The 22,806-nt window shown below is 37.1% G+C and overlaps 1 protein-coding gene across 2 annotated transcripts in view; it reads left to right on the top strand.

The window, feature by feature from the left end:
• The window catches only part of BRSK2 (BR serine/threonine kinase 2), a gene marked incomplete at its 5' end in the record, with an annotated part of 464,582 nt that overhangs the window by 429,721 nt on the left and 12,055 nt on the right, over nucleotides 1–22,806 (top strand). Inside the window, 3 exons of one of the 2 annotated variants that reach the window (XM_081315318.1) lie at nucleotides 878–1,058; nucleotides 3,059–3,148; nucleotides 9,908–9,955. In XM_081315318.1, the coding sequence (XP_081171444.1) occupies nucleotides 878–1,058; nucleotides 3,059–3,148; nucleotides 9,908–9,955 (319 nt within the window). The remainder of the gene's footprint in view (nucleotides 1–877; nucleotides 1,059–3,058; nucleotides 3,149–9,907; nucleotides 9,956–22,806) is intronic. The other variant, XM_081315319.1, reaches the window with a different exon arrangement.

Here is a 22,806-nt window from a genome sequence, read left to right as displayed (position 1 = left end):
TCTATTTTCTCATGAGGAGAAACATATTTCTTTCTTACACCTTCTGTTCCTTCTTTTCTTCTCTTTCTCTCTCTCTCTCTCTCTCTCTCTCTCTCTCTCTCTCTCTCTCACACACACACACACACACACACACACACACACACACAGATATTCAAAAGAAATTTTGTGATCAAACTCATTCAATTACAGGAATTCAAATGATCATTTCTCTGAAAAGACGAAGCTGGTAATTATTACCATCGCATAAGGAACTAAAAAGACTTGGCTCAGGAATGCTCTGTTCATACTAGAGCAGGGGTCTTCAAACTCGGCCCTTTTATGACTCATGGACTTCAATTCCCAGAATTCCTCAGCCAGTGTGCCTGGCTGAGGAATTCTGGGAGTTGAAGTCCATGAGTCATAAAAGGGCCGAGTTTGAAGACCTCTGTACTAGAGAAAAGAAAGCAACATCTTAAAGGGCCAGAAATGGAGGAAAGAAGCCATTTTAAAACAAAAGATTGAAGTGGGGAAAAGGCAACTGGGAAGCATCAGTAGTTTGCCAATCATATTCGGCAGTGTATCTGAAATTGTATATAATTAGAAAACATAGGTAAGCAACTTAAATATTGCATTATAATTGGACGATGAAAAGAGGTCCCAGTGAAGGAAAGCAATTTCTTTTTAATATAGATGATCTATATAGTTTGAATAGTGTTTGTAGATTCTTAATCAACCCTAAAGTAAGTAAATGAGAAGTTCATTGCCAATTATTTCAGAATTAACCGAAAAGTGTTCTTCTATCTCCTTTCAAACTGTAAGGGGAAAAACAAAAACTTTTCAAAGATGATCCTATCGGGCTAGCAAGATTGTTTTCCAATTATCATTTTGTTTGGTCTAGATTCCCAGTCTCAGTCATAGTGTCATCTCCCAAACAAGCTTCCGTGCAGAGTACAAGTCCACAGGAGGTCCTGCTGTCTTCCAGAAGCCAGTGAAGTTCCAGGTAGACATTACATACACAGAAGGTGGGGAGGCCCAGAAAGAGAATGGGATCTACTCCGTCACTTTTACACTTTTATCAGGTAACTGATAAATATTTTTATTTATTTATTTTAAATTAAGCTAAAAGAAATAATTAATTGCCTCAAACCTGCTGTCCGGGTTTGTGTGGAGAATATAGATAGGAGAAAAGGTCTACTTCCAATATTTTTCCAACATGTTAATGCGAAAGTATTCAAATAGACTACTCTGAGTGTTAGAAATAAGTAATTGCTTCCATTTCCTAGTGTATAATTATCTTTTTAAAATTTTATTTATATATCTTATGGACACATGGGAATAAATAATTAGTATAGCTTGCATAGCTTAATATAAGATGTCCGTCATCTATAATTTAGTGTTTCCTCAAAGAATCAAATGGTTATGTAAAAAGAACAAAAAACCAGGAAAGCCGGTGTTTTTCAATACTTGAAATAAGAGGGATTAACTGAAATGTCTTAGAACTCCATAAAACTTTATGTACTAGAGGTGAGCTTGACCAGTACAGACATTGAATAAATCTAATTTTATTGCCTTCCTAAAATTTCAGTTGTGTAAATTATCAAGCACTTCACAGACCTATTATGTAGGTCAAGTGGCATGAGATATTCTTGGTAGACATAATCTCTGTATGTTACAAATCTCTGTATGTTACTCACATTTTGAAACTACTCACTTAAAAATATCTTATTACTTTTTTTTCCTTTCAGTTCACACAATAATGACTTGTATTGTGTGTTTAGTTTCATGGCTAATAAATTATGCAAGCTCTCATTAAAAAAATAGTTCTTTAACCTACACATTGGCTTACGTTGGTGAGAAAAGCTATTCAGGATCCCTAAAATGAACCAATCCTCTCTGTGGAAGGCACATAAAAATGTGTAGTAACCTACAGACAAACCAGCAAAATTAAGAAAGGAAAATAGAAGCTTTAGTATGATTAAACAATGTATAACTTTATTAGAACTATCATGAACTATTGCTATTAGCTGAGCTTGTCGATCAGAAGGTCGGCAGTTTGGCGGGTCGAATCCCGAGTGCCGCGTAACAGAGTGAGCGCCTGTTACTCGTCCCAGCTTCTGCCAACCTAGCAGTTCGAAAGCACGTAAAAAATGCAAGTAGAAAAATAGGGACCACTACGGTGGGAAGGTAACAGCGTTCCGTGCGCCTTTGGCGTCTAGTCATGCCGGCCACATGACCACGGAGACGTCCTCGGACAAGCGCTGGCTCTTCGGCTTTGAAACGGAGATGAGCACCGGCCCCTAGAGTTGGAAACGACTAGCACGCATGTGCGGGGGAACCTTTACCTTTACTTTACCTTTATTGATACCACCAAAGGTACAACACCTAGAGAACTGGTCATTTTTACTAACTAGACCAAAAAGAGAGAGAGAAATTAAAATCTCAAAGAACAATGAGATGTCATATGGGCAAAAGAAGTGAGATACATGACTATGGAGATTCTCAGTCATCCAGGTCATGGTTATCCCAAAGGTGCTTTCTCAAAAGACAATTGGACTTTCTTTGTTTTACCATGAAGACGTTTTGCTTCTCATCCAAGGAGTTTCTTTAGTTCTGACTGTCAGAACTGGAGAAGCTTCTTGGATGAGAAGCAAAACATCTTCATGGAAAAACAAAGAAAGTCCAATTGTCTTTTGGAAAAACACTTTTGGGAGAAGTGCGATACACGAATTTTGGAAGCAAGAATTAAAAAAAGCCAAAGAGGACAAATTTACTGAATAGAGAGATAGGCTAGTATGGTGAGAAAGTTAAGGTGGAAGAAATACTGTACTATAAAATGCACTGATAGTAAATCATGTCTATACAGTGGTTCGTTACCAATAAAATCTTGGCAGGGAGATGGATAATGCAGTGATCAGAACAAGGAAGGAAGGAAAGGGAAGGAAGGAAGGAAGGAAGGAAAGAAGGAAGGAATCTGAATGGAAAAATTAAAGAAATAGGCTTTTTCCTATCTCCTCCCTGATACTTAACATTCTGTGATATTTGGCCTTATCTTATTACAGTGTAACGTCTTTTTTGATAGGTCCAAGCCGTCGCTTTAAGAGAGTAGTAGAAACCATTCAGGCACAATTGCTAAGCACACACGACCAGCCATCAGTGCAACAATTATCAGGTAAGTAGCTTCCAAAGCTTATCTTTGCTTCATGCAAGGGCATGAACCGGAAGCACCTTTCAACGTCACATCGCACTTGAAAACTAATTTCATTCAGACCAACCAGTAAGACTCCCCAGCACCTGCCTCCCATTTGCACTACCCCTGCTTGCCTTGCAACAATTCTCATTTCCTAAATTCATTCCTACCCATAGCTTCACCCTGCCTGCCCTGCCCTAAGAGCCATCTGTCCCTGTTTCACAGGAAGTGTCATCAGCTATTTGTATCCTTCTAATGATCTGTCCGTTATACAGACATGCTTTAAAACGTCGTACCAAATGGACTTATTCAATTAAGATATATATATATATATTAAAAAAGCAATGATTTAATTTAGTTCCTGGAGAAATAGAATTTTGAAAGCAGATGGGACTACCTGGAAGCTTAAAGCAAGATTAATTTTTGGAAGGAACTAGTATTGAAGAATCAGTGTGCCATTTTCTCTGCTCTCTAAACTTAAAATCATTAAGCAGAGGCAGAAGGAGCTTATCCTTGCTCTCTTTGCTTTTTTCTTAATGGGGTGACACATTCCCTGAAAGTCTCACTAACACAATTTTGTCCCTGCAAGTTCTTCTAAACTCTCTAGCCTTTTTCAAATCCTGTTCTTCTGTGCTTCACATTCTAAAAGTCACTTCCCTCCCCGCCACAAAAAGTAAATGTTGTTATTCCCAAACAAAATGACTATAGGCAATATTTGTTAACAGGGAGGATATGGGGAAAATGTGATTAAATAGATCCAAAATACAGTTTTGCCATCAATTTAAATGGAACATTTTCCTATGCTTCGGGAAATAAGAGACTTGTCCATAGACTAGTGACAATCCTAACGTTTCCAGATAATTTATGTAAGCATTTGGAGGGAAATGTAATATGGAAATGCAACACGGGGATAAACAGAATTTGAAACTGAGAGCTGGGATAGAAAAAGATAAGATATTCAAAATATTGCAACTTTTAAATAATTGGAAGTTCTTATACTGAATCCTTTTCTCCAACTTCCTTAATTGATATATTAGGTTTTAGGCATAGTTTTTTCCAGCCATTCAGCTATAAACCAAGCTAGGATCTTTTATGTGCAAAATGTGTGCCATTTAACTATGGGCAAATTTTGTATATGTAATTGTTTGTGCTAGTAAAAGGGAAAGGAATGTCTAATGAATAACGGAGAGTGAATTAGGATAGAATCCACTAAATTAACATTGCAGAATGATTGCTTATCAATTTTCTGTACAATGACACTTTAGCCTGACCAGACTGTTCCTTGCCTCCTTTTGGACCTACTGCTAGACTGCACTATAATCTTAAAGTTTTGGCTAGTCAGTGCAGAGAATGAACTTCCCATATGTAGTTGATACCTAATAAGTTAACGAACAACTGCCACACCATGTGAATTCACATTAAAGCAAACGCCTGGTTGGAATTCTTGACAAGAAACAAAGCATTTTGTGTGTTGCTACAATTTTAAGTTATAACAAATTGAATAAGTGTAACTGAATAAGAACAACAATCAAGAAAGGCATCACAAGAAGATGTTTTCCAAGGAGTATTGCTTGCTAGTTATAGTGAAATGGGAGTTAATCCTTTAATCAGATGAGTGTTGACTAACCATGTGAAAGAATGCTACTAACATTCCAACACCATCTTCTTATTTAGGAAATAATGACCACATTCAGTTTAGCAGGATGTTTTTCCAACCTAACTAATTAATAATCAATTCATAGTCTATGAGGAACCATTATTTACTTAAAAAGCTGCATTAGTTGTTATTACTTTATTTGTATCTAGCCTCTTAGAGAGGTTTGGAGAAACAAAATAGTGTTCCCCATTTTTCCAATCGGGTGCTATATCAGGTGAGTTATTGGCTATTCTATATGAATAAACAATACTGTGAAAGGGAATAAGTTAATATAATGTATATCAACAGATGCATTCTTTTGCCTAGGCGACATACCTGTGAATGTTGTCTCTAGTTGAAACACTGCCAGCAGGGACTTGTGGCTTCATGGAGGTGATCCTTGGCTAATTCTCCTGACCCTGTTTGGTCTGCTAAGCCAGCTTATTAAACTGGCTCACCTGGGTTTCAGAACAGGACTGGTCTCTGTGGTTTCTCATTCTTTGCAAGTCCACATCTGTGTTGGTGGTCATCAGGTTTTCTCTGTATATATCTCATCTCAGTGGTGTGTCTATGTGTCACACCTTCGTATTCCATTTAAGTACTGTCTTCATTCTCATTCTCATTTCTGCTTCTTGGGACTTACTTTGCTTATTTTAGCTAACCTCATTTGGATCAAGGTTTTAGGAGAATCGGTGTGGTATCAGGGTTCAATAGTTTCTCTGGAATTGGAAAAACCTAAAGTCAAGTCCAGTCTCAGCCATGGAAACTCACTTGGGTGTCTTTGGTGAATCTACCTCATAGGATTGTTGTGGTAGAGATGGGAAGGGACAACCCTATGTAAGTCGCCTTGGGCGTCTGAACAAAAGGCAGAATATAGAGCTAACAATAAAATAAGCCCATAGAAAATAATTGCAGAAATGATTTTATGATCCTAAGAATCTTGACCCATGGGTTGCATTTTTGCTCTCAGAAATCCTTAAAGCTTTGGACTGAAAAGGAATCTGCCTAACTTTATGCCAATTAGTAAAAAGTTATCCTTGCAAAAGAAATAATGTTTCAATTAATATGAATTGTGACCTTGTCTCTCTACCAACAGACTTTATGAAAATGTTAACTTTCTATATGTTCATTTCATAAAATAAATATTACTCAGTTGTAGCATTGAGGGGGGAAAAAGTGGGGAGTGACTTTTTCTTCTCTGGTTTCACATAAACCAACATGCAACCCACTTCACAAATACTATATCAACCTTGTGCAAATGCTGTTTTTCAGAAGAGACTCTGAACTGGCACAAATAGCTTGTTGGGAAGTGCCCTAGTTAGACAGTGGTATATTTAAACAAGTTTATATGATTCATTCATGTGATATTTCTGCATTTATGCAATTTAAATGTTGAAAGTTCTGATTAGTGGGTTTTTAATTCTCTATCTATGATATGAAAAATAATCTTGTTTAATTGACAGCTCTCTACATAGATTTCAGTATCTACCACTTTCTAACTTTTTACATAGGAAATTTAATCAGACATTTATTAACAGAATAGATGCACTCATTCAGAATTTATGAAATAAAAATGCTGTCAAAACCAATAAAAACAATATTGTTTATAGAGGGTAGATATAATGTTCCCATAACAGGAATGTACAAATTCAGACTTGGAAGCAACCAGATGAGAAAGTGAAATATTATTTCATGGGACTTGAAACCTGGATTTTTTTTCTAATACAGGGGTCAAGAGTCAGTAGGTACACTAGTAATTGTCACACCAGAACTTTGTTTTAATCCTAGAATCCTAGCTTTAAGTTGAAATGTTATTTTATATTAGAATAATATATTGAAACAGATATAGATTCTGGGATTAAAACAAAGTACAGATACCTATGGGTGGTACAGTCCTAGAAAGACCCTGGGATGACTTATAAATGCCCCTTGATTGCTTATATAAAACAATTGTATGAAACTGCATATTTGTCCTAGTATGTTCATGGATATTTCTCAGGAATTAAGTGTCTGCAGCAGATTGGGGTTCTACTGAATAGTTTTCTGCTTCCATGGAGTTTAGACATAAAGGAAAAGACTTATATCCAAAATATGTTTTCACTTTAGCCTAACACTATGTTGTTTCTCCCTGCATGTGCAGACAGAGTTCACCTTTCATTTGATCACTGAAAATTTGTACAACTTTCAAGATATTGAATGAGTTTCCAGTTTTAGCATGTATCCATAGCTGAGGATTATTTTGATCCAAAATTCCATAGTAGAGCATTCTGATATCTCATGGTAACCAACTGGATGCTTTCTGTAGGACTATATTCCAGATGTTTTTTTGCTGTTCTCCAACATCTGCCTTTCAGAGGGTTGCCTTTCTCCTCTAACTAGACTGTACTCCATAAAGATAAATGGTTAAAGCAACATTGTTTTCAAACTTTCCCATAACTTTTTAAATAAAATTCTTTATTTCTGTTAAATTCTTGGCTTGTAGAAAAAATATACTGCATATATTTTAAGTATATTCTTTCTCAGCTGATTCTTTAAAACTGCAGTTTTTCTTCATATATGGTTCTTTGGGATGCTATTTGCTTATCTATTTGCTGATCTGTAGTCAGTCCAATTTCACTTCTTGCTCCAAGTTCATTTAATGCAGGGGTCTTCAAACTTGGCCCTTTTATGACTTGTGGACTTCAACGCTGGCTGAGGAACTCTGAGAGTTGAAGTCCACAAGTCATAATAGAGCCACGTTTGAAGACCCCTGATTTAATGCATACTTTTCTTTCTGCTTTTCTGTTTTTCCCTTAAAAAACTAATAAGCTAATATTTTTCAGAGATATTGGGTTGAATTGAGTTGATTAGGCTATCCAGTTCCAAGAAGACTCTGGTGTCATGCAATAGGTACAATACATATATTATAATTACATTAAAGACATACAAAAAGCCATGTAATTGCCTGGACCAAAAATATACTCCCAAACATGCAATGAATCAGTAGAGGTTCTACAGCCACCTTAAGCCCAGAACATGCTAAATTAACCATTTCTGCTAGCATGTGTATAACCTACAGAATGGGGGTGGTAGAATATATCTTCTCAGAGTTCCTCCAACAGTGAGATGGGCGACATATAAATTTAAAACATAAATAAATATCCCTCACATTGCTTGGGCAGTGCCATACCTCTTGGGGATTATTTCATGAGAAAAGTTGAAATGTAGTCAAGAAAGTTAGGAATAAGTTTGAATAATTTTTAGCACAGATTCTGAATCTTTGGAAAGATTACACACACACACACACACACACACACACACACACACACACACTGAAGTTTATATATAAAATACAAATGGAAACAAAGATAATAAGAAAATAGGGGAAGGAAAAGAAGGGGAAATGGGTGCAGTTGACTTCCATCTTTTTCGGTACAGTGGAATACAAAATAGAGTTATAGCCTCAACTTCTTGCTTTATGTATTTACTAAGTACTAGCCATTCCTATAATAACAGATCAATGATGCAGCTTTTATGATTAGGAGGTATTGTTTAACCTTGAGCATCCTGGATCGCTGTTTGTAGCTATAGTTTTAAGCCCCGAGATGGGCAGCCATATAAATTATTTAAGTATATAAATAATTTGTGGCCAACTTATTGTGGCCAAGAAATACCAGATAATGATCTGCTGAAGCACTAGTAGCTACAGCAGAAACTGGTATTATAGGGCCAGAAGCCAAAACGGCAAAATAATTACCGAATGGAACTTTGTCTTAATTAAATAATTTAGAATCTTGTTCAAAAGGATGTTTTTGCCAGGATTATGATGGAGCATGTTTTCTAAAATGCCTAATAAGAAGACTATTTTAATTTTGCATCAAGCTTAAAAAAGAGGAAAATGGAGCAAAAGAGCACTAGGTGAGAAGCAAATGCAATATGTTCAATTGTACTTTCCAGCTTAAGCTAACACGCAAGTTGTAAGCAGGAGTAGATAGCAATATCTTCTTTTATACTACCAAAAATCCTTAAGACGACCAATTGTTTCAAGTAGCCATCTTATTGTCCATAAGAACTTTGAACTGCAAATTGAACTGCAAAGTTCAATTTGTGTCAAAATATAATTATATCCAAGTAATGTTTAGGCCATTTTGCTATGGCTGTGCTACTATTAAGGAAACCCATCCCCTGACTCAATTCAAAACATCAAGTTCTGCTGCAAATCTAATACTCCTTTATTTTTCTGCCACGCGCGTGAAAAGCATACGCCTGGAAGAACAGATGTTTCATCCTTTGGACTGAGATTAGTGCCATCTCTTTTAATTATAGATGTGTTTAGAGCAGTTCTGGCAGTAAGTTGCTGGCAGCACTAACTTAATCTAAAGAATGATTAAATATATTTTTCCCTCCATCTTCTGAACCACTTTGAATGTTAAGTCAGAAGTATAATTGTTTTCAACAGAAACACAATTACTTGGAAAACGTTAAAATGTTTTATTATTTATAGTCCAGACATTGGGTGGGAAGTGGGACCACAGAATTTGGCATGTAATATCTTGTTTTTCTTTTTGTTGTAGAATGCTCCGGTCATCATGTTGGGCACATTAATTTGATCTGGCTAATAATTTGATCTCCATGTCTGAAGGACTTAGCTGTGTTAGCAGCCTAGCAAAATATTTTATTCCTTTTCATGTGTCTATGTTGTCTAATGAAGGCAATGATTCACTTATGATTGGAAACACAATTCTGCATTGTAAATATCAAAACACATATTTAAAATCCTTCATTTATATTTCTGATGGGGAGGATATTTAAAACATTTGCCTGGAATTAATCAAGATTAACATTCTGATCGCCAATGTTTGCATGTTTATTGTAACACCAATATTAGACAGGAGAAATGCAACAGAGAAACACTTTGCTTTGGGCTTGAGTGTTGATTTCAAAATACTTTTACAGCACTAATCAGAGAAGAAAAATCAGAATCTGGGGCAGCTATGCCATACCCATATCATATGCTTTCTGCTCAAGGAAATAATTTTGTTATCTTGCTACTGTATATATAGAGCTCCGGAAATCATTTTTTTTTATATTTTTCCCTTCCTCCTCTTTCCACTCTTATGATGTAGACACCACTAACTGTATGGAGTTGATGACTGGGAGACTTTCTAAATGTGGTAAGAACTTCCCTTCCACTTTTTCTTCCCAGCCCTTACTTAACAATATGATGGCTCAACACCCCTTTTCCTATGAAATCTCTCATCTTCTATACACTCTTTTATAACCAGCCAGCTTGCTGCTTGCTTGCCTTTGGAATATGTGGCACTCCCAGTTTTCTCACACTATACGCACTTGTGCACAGACTTGCCATGTTTCAAACAGCACAATATTTATGTATTTATGATTTCACTGTTTGCACATTCCTATTCTTGCACCATCACTAGTTCCTCTCACCCTGATTCCTAGTGGTGTGAATATATTTGCTTTCAAGACTTTGCTCTGACTTTAAATTCAATTAATCTTTTCTCTGCTTTGTACCCTGTGCCACATTTCTTGCTGCTATGCCACTACCTGGTTCCTCACAATTCTTGCTGCGAAAGAGACAATTAGGTTCTTGCTTAATTTCCTAGTCTCCACCAGTGTGACTGGGGAATCTCTGTCTTTCTCTCATTATAAATGAAGTAAATCCTTATTTTATTCAGTGCAATGATTCATTTGGCAAATATAATAAACTTAATTCCAACCCAACTCTCCGTTTTGCTTTCATGGGAGTTCAATGTAACAGTTTCAAGTAGCAGGAAATGCTCAAGTTTCCACTGAACATTTCATCCCGTCTGGGTTGAGATTACACAGTTATCCTGTTCCTCTCAACTCTTGTCACTGCCAAAGACTTCTCTCTTTCTCTTACTCTTAAAAAAAGATCAGAAAAGAAAACCTCTGAAGGCAAACTAATACTATGGATCAGATTTAAAACGGTGAGCCCAGCTGCATTCAAGCAGCTAAGAATTGCCACTTCACACTACCTGAATAGCATTTGCCAGTTTGTGTTGCTTAAGTTACAAAACTCGCCATGCTGATAACTGAGCAAGAGAAAAAGGCAGTTTACTTCAAGCTGAAGATGCTTACGATAAATATTTAACTCAGTACAGGAATGTTTTGATGGAACAGTTGAAATTTGGACATAGAATAAAAGCACCCAATGACTCTATAGATGTTTAAATTAATGCACTTAGGAACTTATACATCAGAGTGGCTGAGACTGCTTTGGAACTTATACCAAATGTCTACAAGTGTCACAAATCAAATGTGGCCTGTGTAAACCACTCCTTTCTATTATGTTCTGCTAGCTCAACCAGAGAGGGGTCTTTCAATTGTCTAAGGGAAATTGCTTTGATTTATTATCGCAGTCATCAGAATGCATCATCCTCAATGTCTTCCTGGAGAGTCATTTAAATGCTAAGAAGGTCTTTAACCTCTTCATAAAAACATCAAATAGGAAATCTTTTCTCCCCCTAAAGGTCTACTTACCAGAAGCAAGATCCTGCAACAATCCCCAAACTTACCATGTTCATGCAGGTTAATTACAGTGCACATCAAATAAACATATTCTGCTCCACCTGGAGTCTTATGTTATCTGAAGCTTGTCTAATGCCGTTTTTGTCAGTAATAAGGGATAATATAATGGCACATGAAAAGCAGAAGTTTAAAGGCAGAAGATAAGAAGAGGTTCTTGAGCATATGTACAATAAATTTGTTTAAAAATATCCAGATGTTATTGAGGCATTCTAGTATAATTACAGGGTTACCTTTGTACCATTAGAAAATACTTGCTTTTTTGACCAATATAAAATGTTTTCTTTATTTGCTACGTTATTTTATAAGAAACTTGCAAAAGTGATTTGCCCGCAATTCTAAAAAATAATAATAATTACCAGTCTGTTGCTACAGTCAGAAAATAGGAATGGAAACTCTGTCAGTACATTGATATACAAAACAATAATATCTTCTTAGCAAAATGAACAAGCATATATGCTTTCTACTATTTAGGAATAATAATTCCTAAACAATTATATAAAACCCATATAAGTAACACAATCTTTAATAAGCACATGAATCATATGAATCAGATCTTTAGTCTTCCCTCATTCTTCCCTAATAGTGACTGGATCCGAGATAAAGCCAGACAGACTTTTCAGATTTGGTATGTAACTCTAAAGCCATAGTTTGCAAGTTACTAGCAAAGTTTCAAGGATTTTGCCAATTAAAGAATATGCAGTGTAGTACTATAAGTCCCAGGAGACATTTCAGAGATGGAAGGTCTTATGAATGGAATGTAGAAGGAGACAAGATTGAGACATTATTGAGAAGACTATATCTAAGTGTGTTACGTAGTAAGGAATTCTAAATCACATCTTACTCTGGAATCTTTCTTTAGACTCCCCCAAGAAAGAATACAGTGATCAGTGATGAACATTGGAATCTGGAGCATTACATAAGCATAGCTCACTCTAGTCTTGTTGCTGTCCAATTTCTGAATTTTAATGCAAATGACAGGTGTACAGAGTACAAGCTGTAGATGGAGGTATTTACATGTTATGGAATTCCTATCAAACTGGGCAAAGAAGATAGCTATTTGAAGGGTTAAACTGTTGGAAGCTTCAGTTCAGCTTTTCAGTTTTCAAATTAATCAGGAGAAAAAGGCAGCTTATTTCAAGGTGAAAATGCTTAGCATAAATATTTAACTCAATACAGGAATGTTTTGATGGAACAGTTGAAATTTGGATGTAGAATAAAAGCACCTATTGACTCTTTGGCTACCTAGATTAATGCACTTAGAGAATTAGCTAAATCATGAGTGTGGACGTTTAAAAACAGATAACATTCCAGGTCAAGTGGTGAAAAAATGCATTCACCAAACATTTTGAATATCTGTAATAGAAAAAAAAAGGCTATGACATTGGATAAAGCATTACCATGATCAGATTATATGAAAGCACTTAAGAAAAAAGTCACCTACTAGCTGCATGAATGTCATCTCTATAAATACTTTGATTAATCCACCAAAGGTGATGAAAAACCCAGCAAAATGTAGCTAAAATGGGACTGGGAATATAGTGTCAAATCAGGCAGAATTTTTTTGCCATCTTGGTGTATTATTGCACTATTCAAGGGAACAATATAAATCTATATTAAGGGGGGGAGGACATACAGATGGCATTTGTTACAAGAAAACATGAATTAATCTTGTTAACGAAATGCGAAATGAGTATGTGCAGTAGAAAGTCTCTAAAGCCTTTAGAACAATAGATGTTGAGGATGAGGAAGAATTTATTTGGGGAATGTTGAATAAAAATAAGTTGTGATGGGGAGCAGTTAGAGAGGGTGACTGATACCAGGAGTTCATGGGCATTTATTTGTAGTAAATGCTGTCATGCAGTATTTACAAGCAAAGAATTAAATGGCTGCTGATATAAACAAGCAAACAAATAAATAACCTATGAGTAGCCGGACACTTACATATGTTTTAATTGCTTTATTATATTGTTGGCTTGGATACCGTTGATGGTTTTTATGTATATTATCAAAGAAGATTTAGAACCATGGCTTGTCCTTTTTCCTTCCTTTCGTAGACTTCAGAAAGAGAACTCTGAACCATATTATAAGGGCTATTGCTCATTTCAGAGTCAGATGGATCAGTTGGTGGAAAGGGTTTATCAGTTGTCCAAAGGGTTTATCTACTGAATTACTGAATGTTCTCCTGTACTCATAGTGGATGAGTCTAATGTGCCTGTTGCCTAAGACTCTATGCTATGGCAGAAGCTGAATTAAACAAAATGTTGGTAGAATGGTATTATACTAAAAGTATAAATTCAAGTACTAATGACATCAGTCTTTATGTCTACCTGAGAACAGGAGATAAGGATATGGAATAAGAACACCATTGTGCCTACAATAGACAATATTTTGCATGCTGTGCAAGATGCTCTGTTTCTTGCTAAGTGAGAGGCCACCAAAGTTGGTTAAAAATGGCACCAGAATCTTTCCACTTGGTGACCTTTACTATTCACTGTGGTTGTTGTTAAGGGTGGTATATGGATGATGTTATTGTCTATCCAGCAACTATTGAGGAGCTCTGTGATAGACTGAGAGCAGTTTTTGAAGGATTCCATAAAAACCAATGAAAAACAAATGCCAATTTTGTCTTGAACAGTTTGTTATATTAGAAAAAAGTTGTAGGAATTAAACCTGATCCAAAGAAAGTAAAAACTATTCTCCATGACCCAATTCTTGAGAATCTGGAGTTTTTGTTCTTTTCTAACTAGCTGTGGTTCTTATGAAATGTATTCCCAATTATGCAGATATTTCAGAACCACTGAGGCTGCTGATTAGAAAGAGTTGCTTGGCACTAGCCTGCAGCATTTGAGACTTTGCATTTCAGTAGCTGAAAGATATAACAGCTAAGGATACTTACTCAACTTATTATAATCAGAATGCTCTAACTTCTATGCCATTCCTGTGGGACTTAGTGCCCTCATGCTACTGACTCAGTAAAATGTATTATACAAGCCTGTTGCTTACGACAGCCAATCAGAACTATTCATAGACTAAGCATTATAAAACATTTTAACATTTATCTGTGTGGATATCCATTTGTGCTGTTAATATAACATAGACAGCTTATATATGCATATTTCAACCACTTAAAACCATCATTTTGCCATCCAACATCTTGGTTGAAGATTAGAATCTGATTATTTTGTTGTTCAACGTACTTCTAAAATAATGAAAGTAGCTGATTTTTTGTTCCATTGCCCCTTACTGATCAAGGATCAGAAGAATCAAGGATTCCTGATCCACTGTGAATCATTTAAGGATGTCAGTTATGAACTTTTTATCCATGATTACCTCTTATTACGGAGTGAATAGGTCATTACATGTGAATTTAAAGAGCAAATATTGTTAAAAGTTCAATCATAAGATGCACCGAGGCATAGTGTGAACCAAACTAAATCCTTGTGCTGTGTTTTACTGACCTGGTAAGGAACTTAAGAAAACTTTATCAAAATGTCTGTTGCTTGTATGCCAACTTAATTTGAATCATTACTGCCACCGCCACCTCCCTCTGCTATCAATGAATCAAATTGGACACTAATGTTATTGGATGCATGAAATAATCAGATGTATCACAGTTGAAGGTTAGGGTTAAGGTTCTTCCTCTTACTAGAAATCCTAAAGTTACTCAAACTTGACAAACCTCTCTGTCATATAATGAAAGTTGATTATTCATCTGTAAGAGAGCATAAATATACCAAGATCAAACATTATGCTTAATTCACACATACAGTTAAATGATGCAGTTTTAAAGTTGGGGACTTAAAAGTTGCTGACAATCTGGCTGGTGATAAACTTCAGCCAACGCATAAGAATGTTCATGGTGTTATCCTTCAGAGCATTTCTGTGTTTGATTTTTCTTTGAACTAATTAACAGCAAAGATGGTAATGTTTTAATTAGAAATTTTAAGCACCCTTGAGAAAAGACCCATCTCAGCTGAAATGTGGTAATCCAGTTGAGTTTTGATGTGGGGACCTGCTGAGACTCCTGTTGAAGAATGTTGAAACAGCAGCTGAGTGGAAAAAACCGGGAAGCCTTGTGATTAAATTTACGTTAGAGACAACAACTAGAAGAAGAGACTAGACGATCCTCCATATCTCACGACATGTTTATGTAGTTTTCATTGAGATCTTCTTTATATGTGTTTGTAGGTTAGTTTCGTCTTTGGAAGTATGACAGTTTCTAATAGTAGAAGAATTGGTTTATCATTGTTTCTATCTACTGAGATATATCTTATAGGGAGACATATAATGTAGTACTAGAAGCCCTAAAAGACATTGCACAGAGAGGAAGAGAAAGGATAGAGGACAGGAGCAGAGAACTGAGAAAGTGATATGTCTTAAATTGTTATGCAAATGAGAGTTCTAAATTCCTTTGGAATCTTTCCTAACCCTCTTAAAACAACACTGGGATATAACAATACGTTGTAGAAATCCTTACTGAAGGAGATGAGCAAGCATTTTATTTACATCCTGTTTATAAGAGAACTCTCTTTCATAATAGAACCAATGAGGAAAGGATATCAAAACATTCCACAGTAAATTCATTATGATATTTCTCTACAAACAGATGCTGCAGATTTGAACATCCTACTTACATTTATTACAATGAAGGAGGCTCCTTAATGATTAAATGCTACATCAGTATAAAGTATCTTCTCTCTTAATCAGAGTTTTATCCTATCCTCAGAAACACCTATGGGATGAGTCTGATGTGAATCAATTTTTCTCCATGAAGCCTGAAAATGTTCTTGTAAGCATCATGAACAGAAATTCAACTTGTGGCAGTAATTAATTATTTTTAATCACCCTTAAATTCCATCATTATTGAAACTTACTTCCTACTGAGAGTGTTGCATGTGAGACACAGTTTGCTACCTCAAGGACTTTTCCTAAGAGCTTGAATTGTATAATCTCTTTGGCCACTGTTTTACAATATTCTCTGAATCTAATTTTTGTACTATAAAGATTCTATCAGAGTTGGGAACAATTTAATTGCAGCTGCCTAATGATACAAAACTATACAAAATATGTAATATTAGGCTTATTATAGTTCAGTTGCTAACGTTATTCCCTGCAGAAAGATGTTAAGTACCCAGTGAGCCTATTTCAGCCTTATTGGTGTTTGCATTCAAATCACCATATCATCTGCATACAAGAGCACTCAGAAATCCATCTATTTACAGTATCAGTGCAATAAAATTTTGTTTTGGTGAAGTTTTCAGTCACTGACTTAATACAGAAAGTAAAGACAAGCATAATAATAATAAATCCAGATTGTAAAATATTTGGGCCAAACTAAATTTGAATAATTGCATTTCTCATCTGCTGAATGTGTGGTAAGAGATAACAGTATCTCTTCCGGAGAGAATGTATATTGTTAGAATCTAAAGAGAACGGCATTTCATTTGCCTTTGTGAGGCATGTTTTGCTGATTGCAACTTCTATGACTAATAGCTCTTCTGCTGCCTTTCCCCAAATCCTATTTTAAATTTGCAACAGCCAATTAAAGAGGACGCCTTGAAGTGGAAAAGATATTTCCTCAACATCACCCATATCATGATGAGATTAAGGTTGCCTTCTTAAAAGTAAATGAAATCCCCATGCAATTACTTTCATTAGGGAGCCATTTTATTTCTTAAAGCTCACTTGGGCTAATTTGACAGCATATCAGTTGGCTCAAAGAGTGGCATTACTCATCTATTGCAGCACCCCCTATAATTAATTTCATCTGATGCTGGCCTGCCTGTAGTACTCATAAATTGCCAGGTAAGGAGTAAAATCTCCAAGAATCATTACCTTCTCTAACTTTTAATTGCCTGGAGGAGATTTGCATATGGATTTCTCTCAGGTCTTTCCTCAATCCTTCACTTTCCTCTTCTCCATTCCTTCTGGAATTTCTCCACATTCCCGTCAAGTCTTTTTCACCATAATTCATGTCCTTTCTCAGTTCTGCCTTTTTCTGGCTTTCCCAAGACATCATTATGCTGTATACTGCTCAATCGAGTTCTCTGTTTTCTGTTTTATTGATGGGAGCTAAGAACTGATTATAAGGTGATAGTGCTATCAATAAATGTTTCAAGCATCGAGATTGCATTATAGATTAAGCAGATCAAATCTTCCTTATGAGATATATTAACTTCATAGACTTACCAAACTTATTAGAGTTGCACTCAAAAGGAACATACAGTAGTCCTCAACTTACATCAGTTCATTTAATGATCATTTGAGTTTACAATGGCACTGGAAAAGGTGATTTTGGTTTTCACACTTATGACCATTGCAGATCCCACATGATCATGTGATCAAAATTCAGACACTTGGCAACTTGTATTTATGATGGTTGTACTGTTCTAAGATTATGTGATTATGTGATCTCCTTTTCTGACCTTCTGACAAACAAAGTCAATGGGGAAGCCAGAATCACTTAACAACTGTGTTACTAACTTAACAACAGCAGTCATTCACTTAGCAACTGAGGCAAGGAAGGTCGTAAAATGAGGCACAATTCATTTAACAAATGTCTCGCTTAGCAACAGAAATTTGGTGCTCAATTGCAGTCATAAATCAAGAACTACCTGTAGTTTGTATCTTCTAGATATCCCCCGAAATAGTTTTTTCCCTCTGAGTTCAGCTTTTTACTTTCCCAGTCAGCACCACAAATGCCACAAATATGTTTGGAGTTCCATACTTTCAAAGCTCACTTGTTCTTTCTTTACCTATTAGGGAATATTTGTGGGAAATATGCATTTCTGGGGTCTCTTTTGACTTTTTATTAAACTTCGTGGCTGCCTTTATTTTCCATGTTTTGATCACCATGAGTTAACCAACAGTGTTAAATATACAAAAAATATGAAAGCCTCCCAAATAAAAAGCCCTCGTAAAAATAATGATGGGAGTTTTTACAATTTTAAAATGCAAAAACAAAGTCTTGGAGGAGCTAAAGAAAGCTATGCTACCGCAAGCACCTGACATTTCAACTGGGAATGAAGCCAGTCAGATCTTATTTCGAGCTAAAAGTTGTAATGTAAGTTCTGTCTTCATCTTTTATTGCCAATTTTCTGCAAAAGTAGTTCCATTAAATGTATTGGAAATATAATCAATGCAGACAAGATCATGAATTATTATGCTGGGGTTTTTTTTGCATCAGCTGTTAAGTTACAGTTGTTATCTCAAATCTACTTGATAAAAATTAATTTAGCTTACCAAGGAATTTTAGACATTGTAGGAGGGAGAAGCATGTTCATCTCTGGTTGCAAAACCAGAAGGAACCTAATAGCACTTTTTCTGACAAATTTAATTAACTGCATAAGCTTTTAACACAATTTGTCAGGTGGAAAAAGGAGTACCAGACTCCTTCTGATTTTTGCCAAGGAAGTTTAGAAACTGGAATGTAACTGTTGAATGTTGCATATATGGCTTTGTCCTTCTCTTTGAATTGTACTCAGCGTTTAAATTATGGTTTCAACTAGCAGGTACGATGATAGAGTCTGCTCTAGATGTGTTACTTTCAGTTAGTCACATAAACAAGCTGTGCAAATAAAGTAACAGCTTTCAGAACTGTTTAAACTATGAGGTCTAAGATAAAGGATCTCCATTCTCAGTATATCTTGGCCCAGGAATTATGACTGCTTGCACTGGGGCCTGACAATAACCAGAAATCTACATATTTCTTTGGATTGTCTGTCAGTACTGCAGTGAACAACAGGGTGCTAACTATATTTTTAAGTATTCTATCATTGATCAGGAAAGGATAGCCACCATTGTTTTGCAACTTAGACTAGAACAGCCACACACATTGAGGGTTTAAAGAATACTTCACTCATGTTCCTTCCAATTTAGTAAAATAATAAAAAAATAAGTAAAACTTTAAACTTTAAATTAAATAGAATCCAAATAATTATAAAACGTGGAAATATCATCAATTACAATCCAGCATTTGGAAGGCAAAATATTGGCTTGAATAGAATAAATATTTTTAACTACCAGTGAAAAGATTACAAGAGCGGTAGTTGAACTTCTCCTGACCAGGAGTGCTAGAGCATGACTGAAATAGCCCTGTGCTTCTTTAAATTTAAAATTGGTTTAATTGTAAGATAACTTTGTAAGGCTGCCCATCACCCAGCAACTTTGGTAAAGATTAAAATCGAAACCTAATATCAATGTTTTAAAAAAATAAGGTGGTCAAAGCCAGGAAGAACAAATACACCATCAAAACCCATTCAGATGGATGTGCACAAATTTAACGCTGAGCTTGGGGAGAACACCAAAGGATGACAGAATGTCAGCCCTTCAGTGTAGTCCAGGCAAGAAGCAGCAACCTCTACTTTCATTGCAAGGTTACAGTAACAGAATCTTGCAAGACTGAAAGCTTTTACTTTCCAGAGAACTAGCAAGGGTCCCTTCTGAGATGCTTCCCACTGCCCTCTATCTCAGTTACCTTTTGCATGATGGTTGTCTAGGCTACGGGTCTTCCTTCTTCCTCCTCTCTCCCCACGTCATTCTTACAGCCCATTACACAAAGTCAAGCCTGCTCAGACTTCCAAAGGGATCGTCTTCCAGAGAGAAGGCACTGCAACCAATTAGACAGGCAGTCCTTTTTTCACATGGCTTGTCTCAGCTTATATAAATGCTCATCCATTTTACCAAGCCTTAACATACTAGAGTTTAGCTTTGGCTTGGTGTCATTTGTGAAGGCAGCAGCCATTTCATTTTACAAACTTTAATTTCTGCATAGTATAAACCTTACCTAGGAAAATGTAGTTTAGGCAGTAATTTATGGCTTAATATGATAAATGGATGCAGCTATTAGAGCATGCCCAGATGGCAGCCAGTGAAGTCTGGCTTTCTATAATTGCCCCCAGCCAATAGTCTGAATGCAGCACTCTATAGAAGCTGAAGAGCCCTGAACACATGTCAGAATCATTCCCAAGTACATTATGGTAATCCAAATGGAATGCAATAAAGACACATCTCAGAATATCCAGAGCTGATATTCTGTGTCAGTGCCATGCCAAACCATAGGCCTCAAAGTTGAGCCCAAAAGTGCACCCAAATTGTATGTTTTTCATCACATATTGATATACAGTATAGCATTTGAATCTAAAGTGAAACAAAAATGAAATTTTTACAAAATTTTTCAGTTTTTCAGCCATTGTGACGCAGTGGTTAGAATGCAGTATTGCAGGCTGACTCTGCTCACTGCCAGGAGTTCAATCCTGACCAGCTCAAGGTTGACTCAGCCTTGCATCCTTGTGAGGTTGATAAAATGAGGACCTAGATTGTTGGGGGCAATTTGCCGACTCTGTAAACTGCTAAGAGAGGGCTGTAAAGCACTATGAAGCAGTATATATGGGGCTGCCCTTGAGAGCCACTCGGAAGCTTCAACTGGTGCAGAGTGCAGCTGCACGAACACTTTTGGGGGCCTCCCGATACTCCCATATCACACCTCTCCTCCGTGAGCTGTACTGGCTGCCGGTTGCCTTCCGAATGAAATTCAAGGTGCTAACAATGACATACAAAGCCCTACATAGCATGGGTCCAGATTACCTACGGGAGCACCTTCTGCCAACGTCAACACCCCTCCGTCCTGTGCGCTCCCATAGAGAGGGCCTCCTCAGGGTGCCACCGCTCAAAGAATGCCGGCTGGTGGCCCCCAGGGGGAGGGCATTCTCAGTGGGTGCCCCAACCCTCTGGAACTGCTTGCCTACTGAAATCCGGATGGCCCCCGACCTTCGCACCTTCCGGCGCAACTTAAAAACTTACCTGTTCCAGCAGTCCGGCCTGGCCTGACAGCTCTTGGGGTTCCATTTGTTTTTACTATCGTTTTCTACTATTGTTTAATTGTATACCTACCTTACTCTGTACACCGCCCCGAGTCCCTCGGGAGAAGGGCGGTATATAAAAACAAATAAATAAATAAATAAAATAAAATAAATATAAGTCTAAGTGCTATTGTTAGTCCTGTTGCTATAAACCTGGAGCTCTTTCCTTGGTGGTGCCTGCTATTCCATTTATACTGTTTATGGTAGACACCAGCAGAGAAACAGATAGTCCTCATTTAGCAACCACAGTTGGGACTGGCAGCTTTCTTGTTAAGTGAAGCAGTCACTAAGTGAGAAATCACATGGCTGCGACTATGCTTTCCCTTTTTCCCCACTGCTACTCTTTGGAAGGCTCACCCCAGTCCTGGGATAATTAGCAAAAGGGAATTAATATTTGCATTAATATTACTGGAAAAGAAGGGATTACAAGAGTGTAAGCAGGATTTAGCTTCAGTTCCTAATATCTGAAATCAGCATGGTTCTTGGTGGTGAATGATGGGAAATGCAATCCTGCAATATCTGATGGGATACAGATTAATTTTTTAAATTAATTCTGCAAAAGATCAGGTCTTGGTAAGATATGCTTTCATTGGGGTAATTTGTGGTATATATTTTTTATTTTTTTCCTTCCATTTTTCTTGTAAATATATTTCAAAAAACTTTCTTGGGATTCTATCCCTTTAGAACTTGTTGACCATAAACCTGTTGGTAATAAAACAAATAATCCAATTATTTCCCAGAAGCTTTTATATGTGCTCACTGTTTAGCATTAAGAAGACCTTGAAAATAAATTATTTGGGAAAGAACAATGGATACATTGTTCACTTGGTACACCTGAAAATTCTGTGTCTCTATAGAGTCCATACAAGGGACGCGGTGGCTCAGTGGGTTAGGATGCTGAGCTTGTCGATCAGATGGTCGGCAGTTTGGCGGGTCGAATCCCAAGTGCTGCGTAACAGAGTGAGTGCCTGTTACTCGTCCCAGCTTCTGCCAACCTAGCAGTTCGAAAGCACGTAAAAATGCAAGTAGAAAAATAGGAACCACTACGGTGGGAAGGTAACAGAGTTCCGTGCGCCTTTGGCGTCTAGTCATGCCGGCCACATGACCACGGAGACGTCCTCGGACAAACACTGTGTTCTGTACCAGCCTGCTACCGGCCCTGCAGATAAGGCAGGGACAACCCCTTTTACAAGAAGGCAAGAGGCTGGAATTACGCCTGCCAAATTTATTGCTACAAAAACAAATAGAACAAGACACAAACCAAGAAACAGGAGCTTTTCAAGCGGTTGCCTTCAGCAAACCAGCCCTCCCACGCATTCCCCCTTAAATACAGTTCAGGGCGTGGTTTCTCTCTGCCTCCTTCCGAGGAGCCCCATTGCCTTCCTCTGTTTACTCCTGATTGACTGCCTCCTGCGTCGGGCGTCCTTGAACAGGGCCAGCTGTGGGTCATCTTCATCCACGCTGTCAGGCTCACACAGCTGGGTCTGCGTCGTGACCAAATGAGAGGGGCCTGGCTGGGGGCTCTCATCAAGCTGTCCAATCCCCTCAGCAAGCTCTTCAACACCCCCCTCCTCCTCCTCTGAGTCGTCCGA

The sequence above is a fragment of the Vipera berus genome, assembly GCF_964194415.1.
Source record: "Vipera berus genome assembly, chromosome: 1".
NCBI lineage: Eukaryota > Metazoa > Chordata > Lepidosauria > Squamata > Viperidae > Vipera > Vipera berus.
This window is presented reverse-complemented; position numbering and strand designations above follow the sequence as displayed.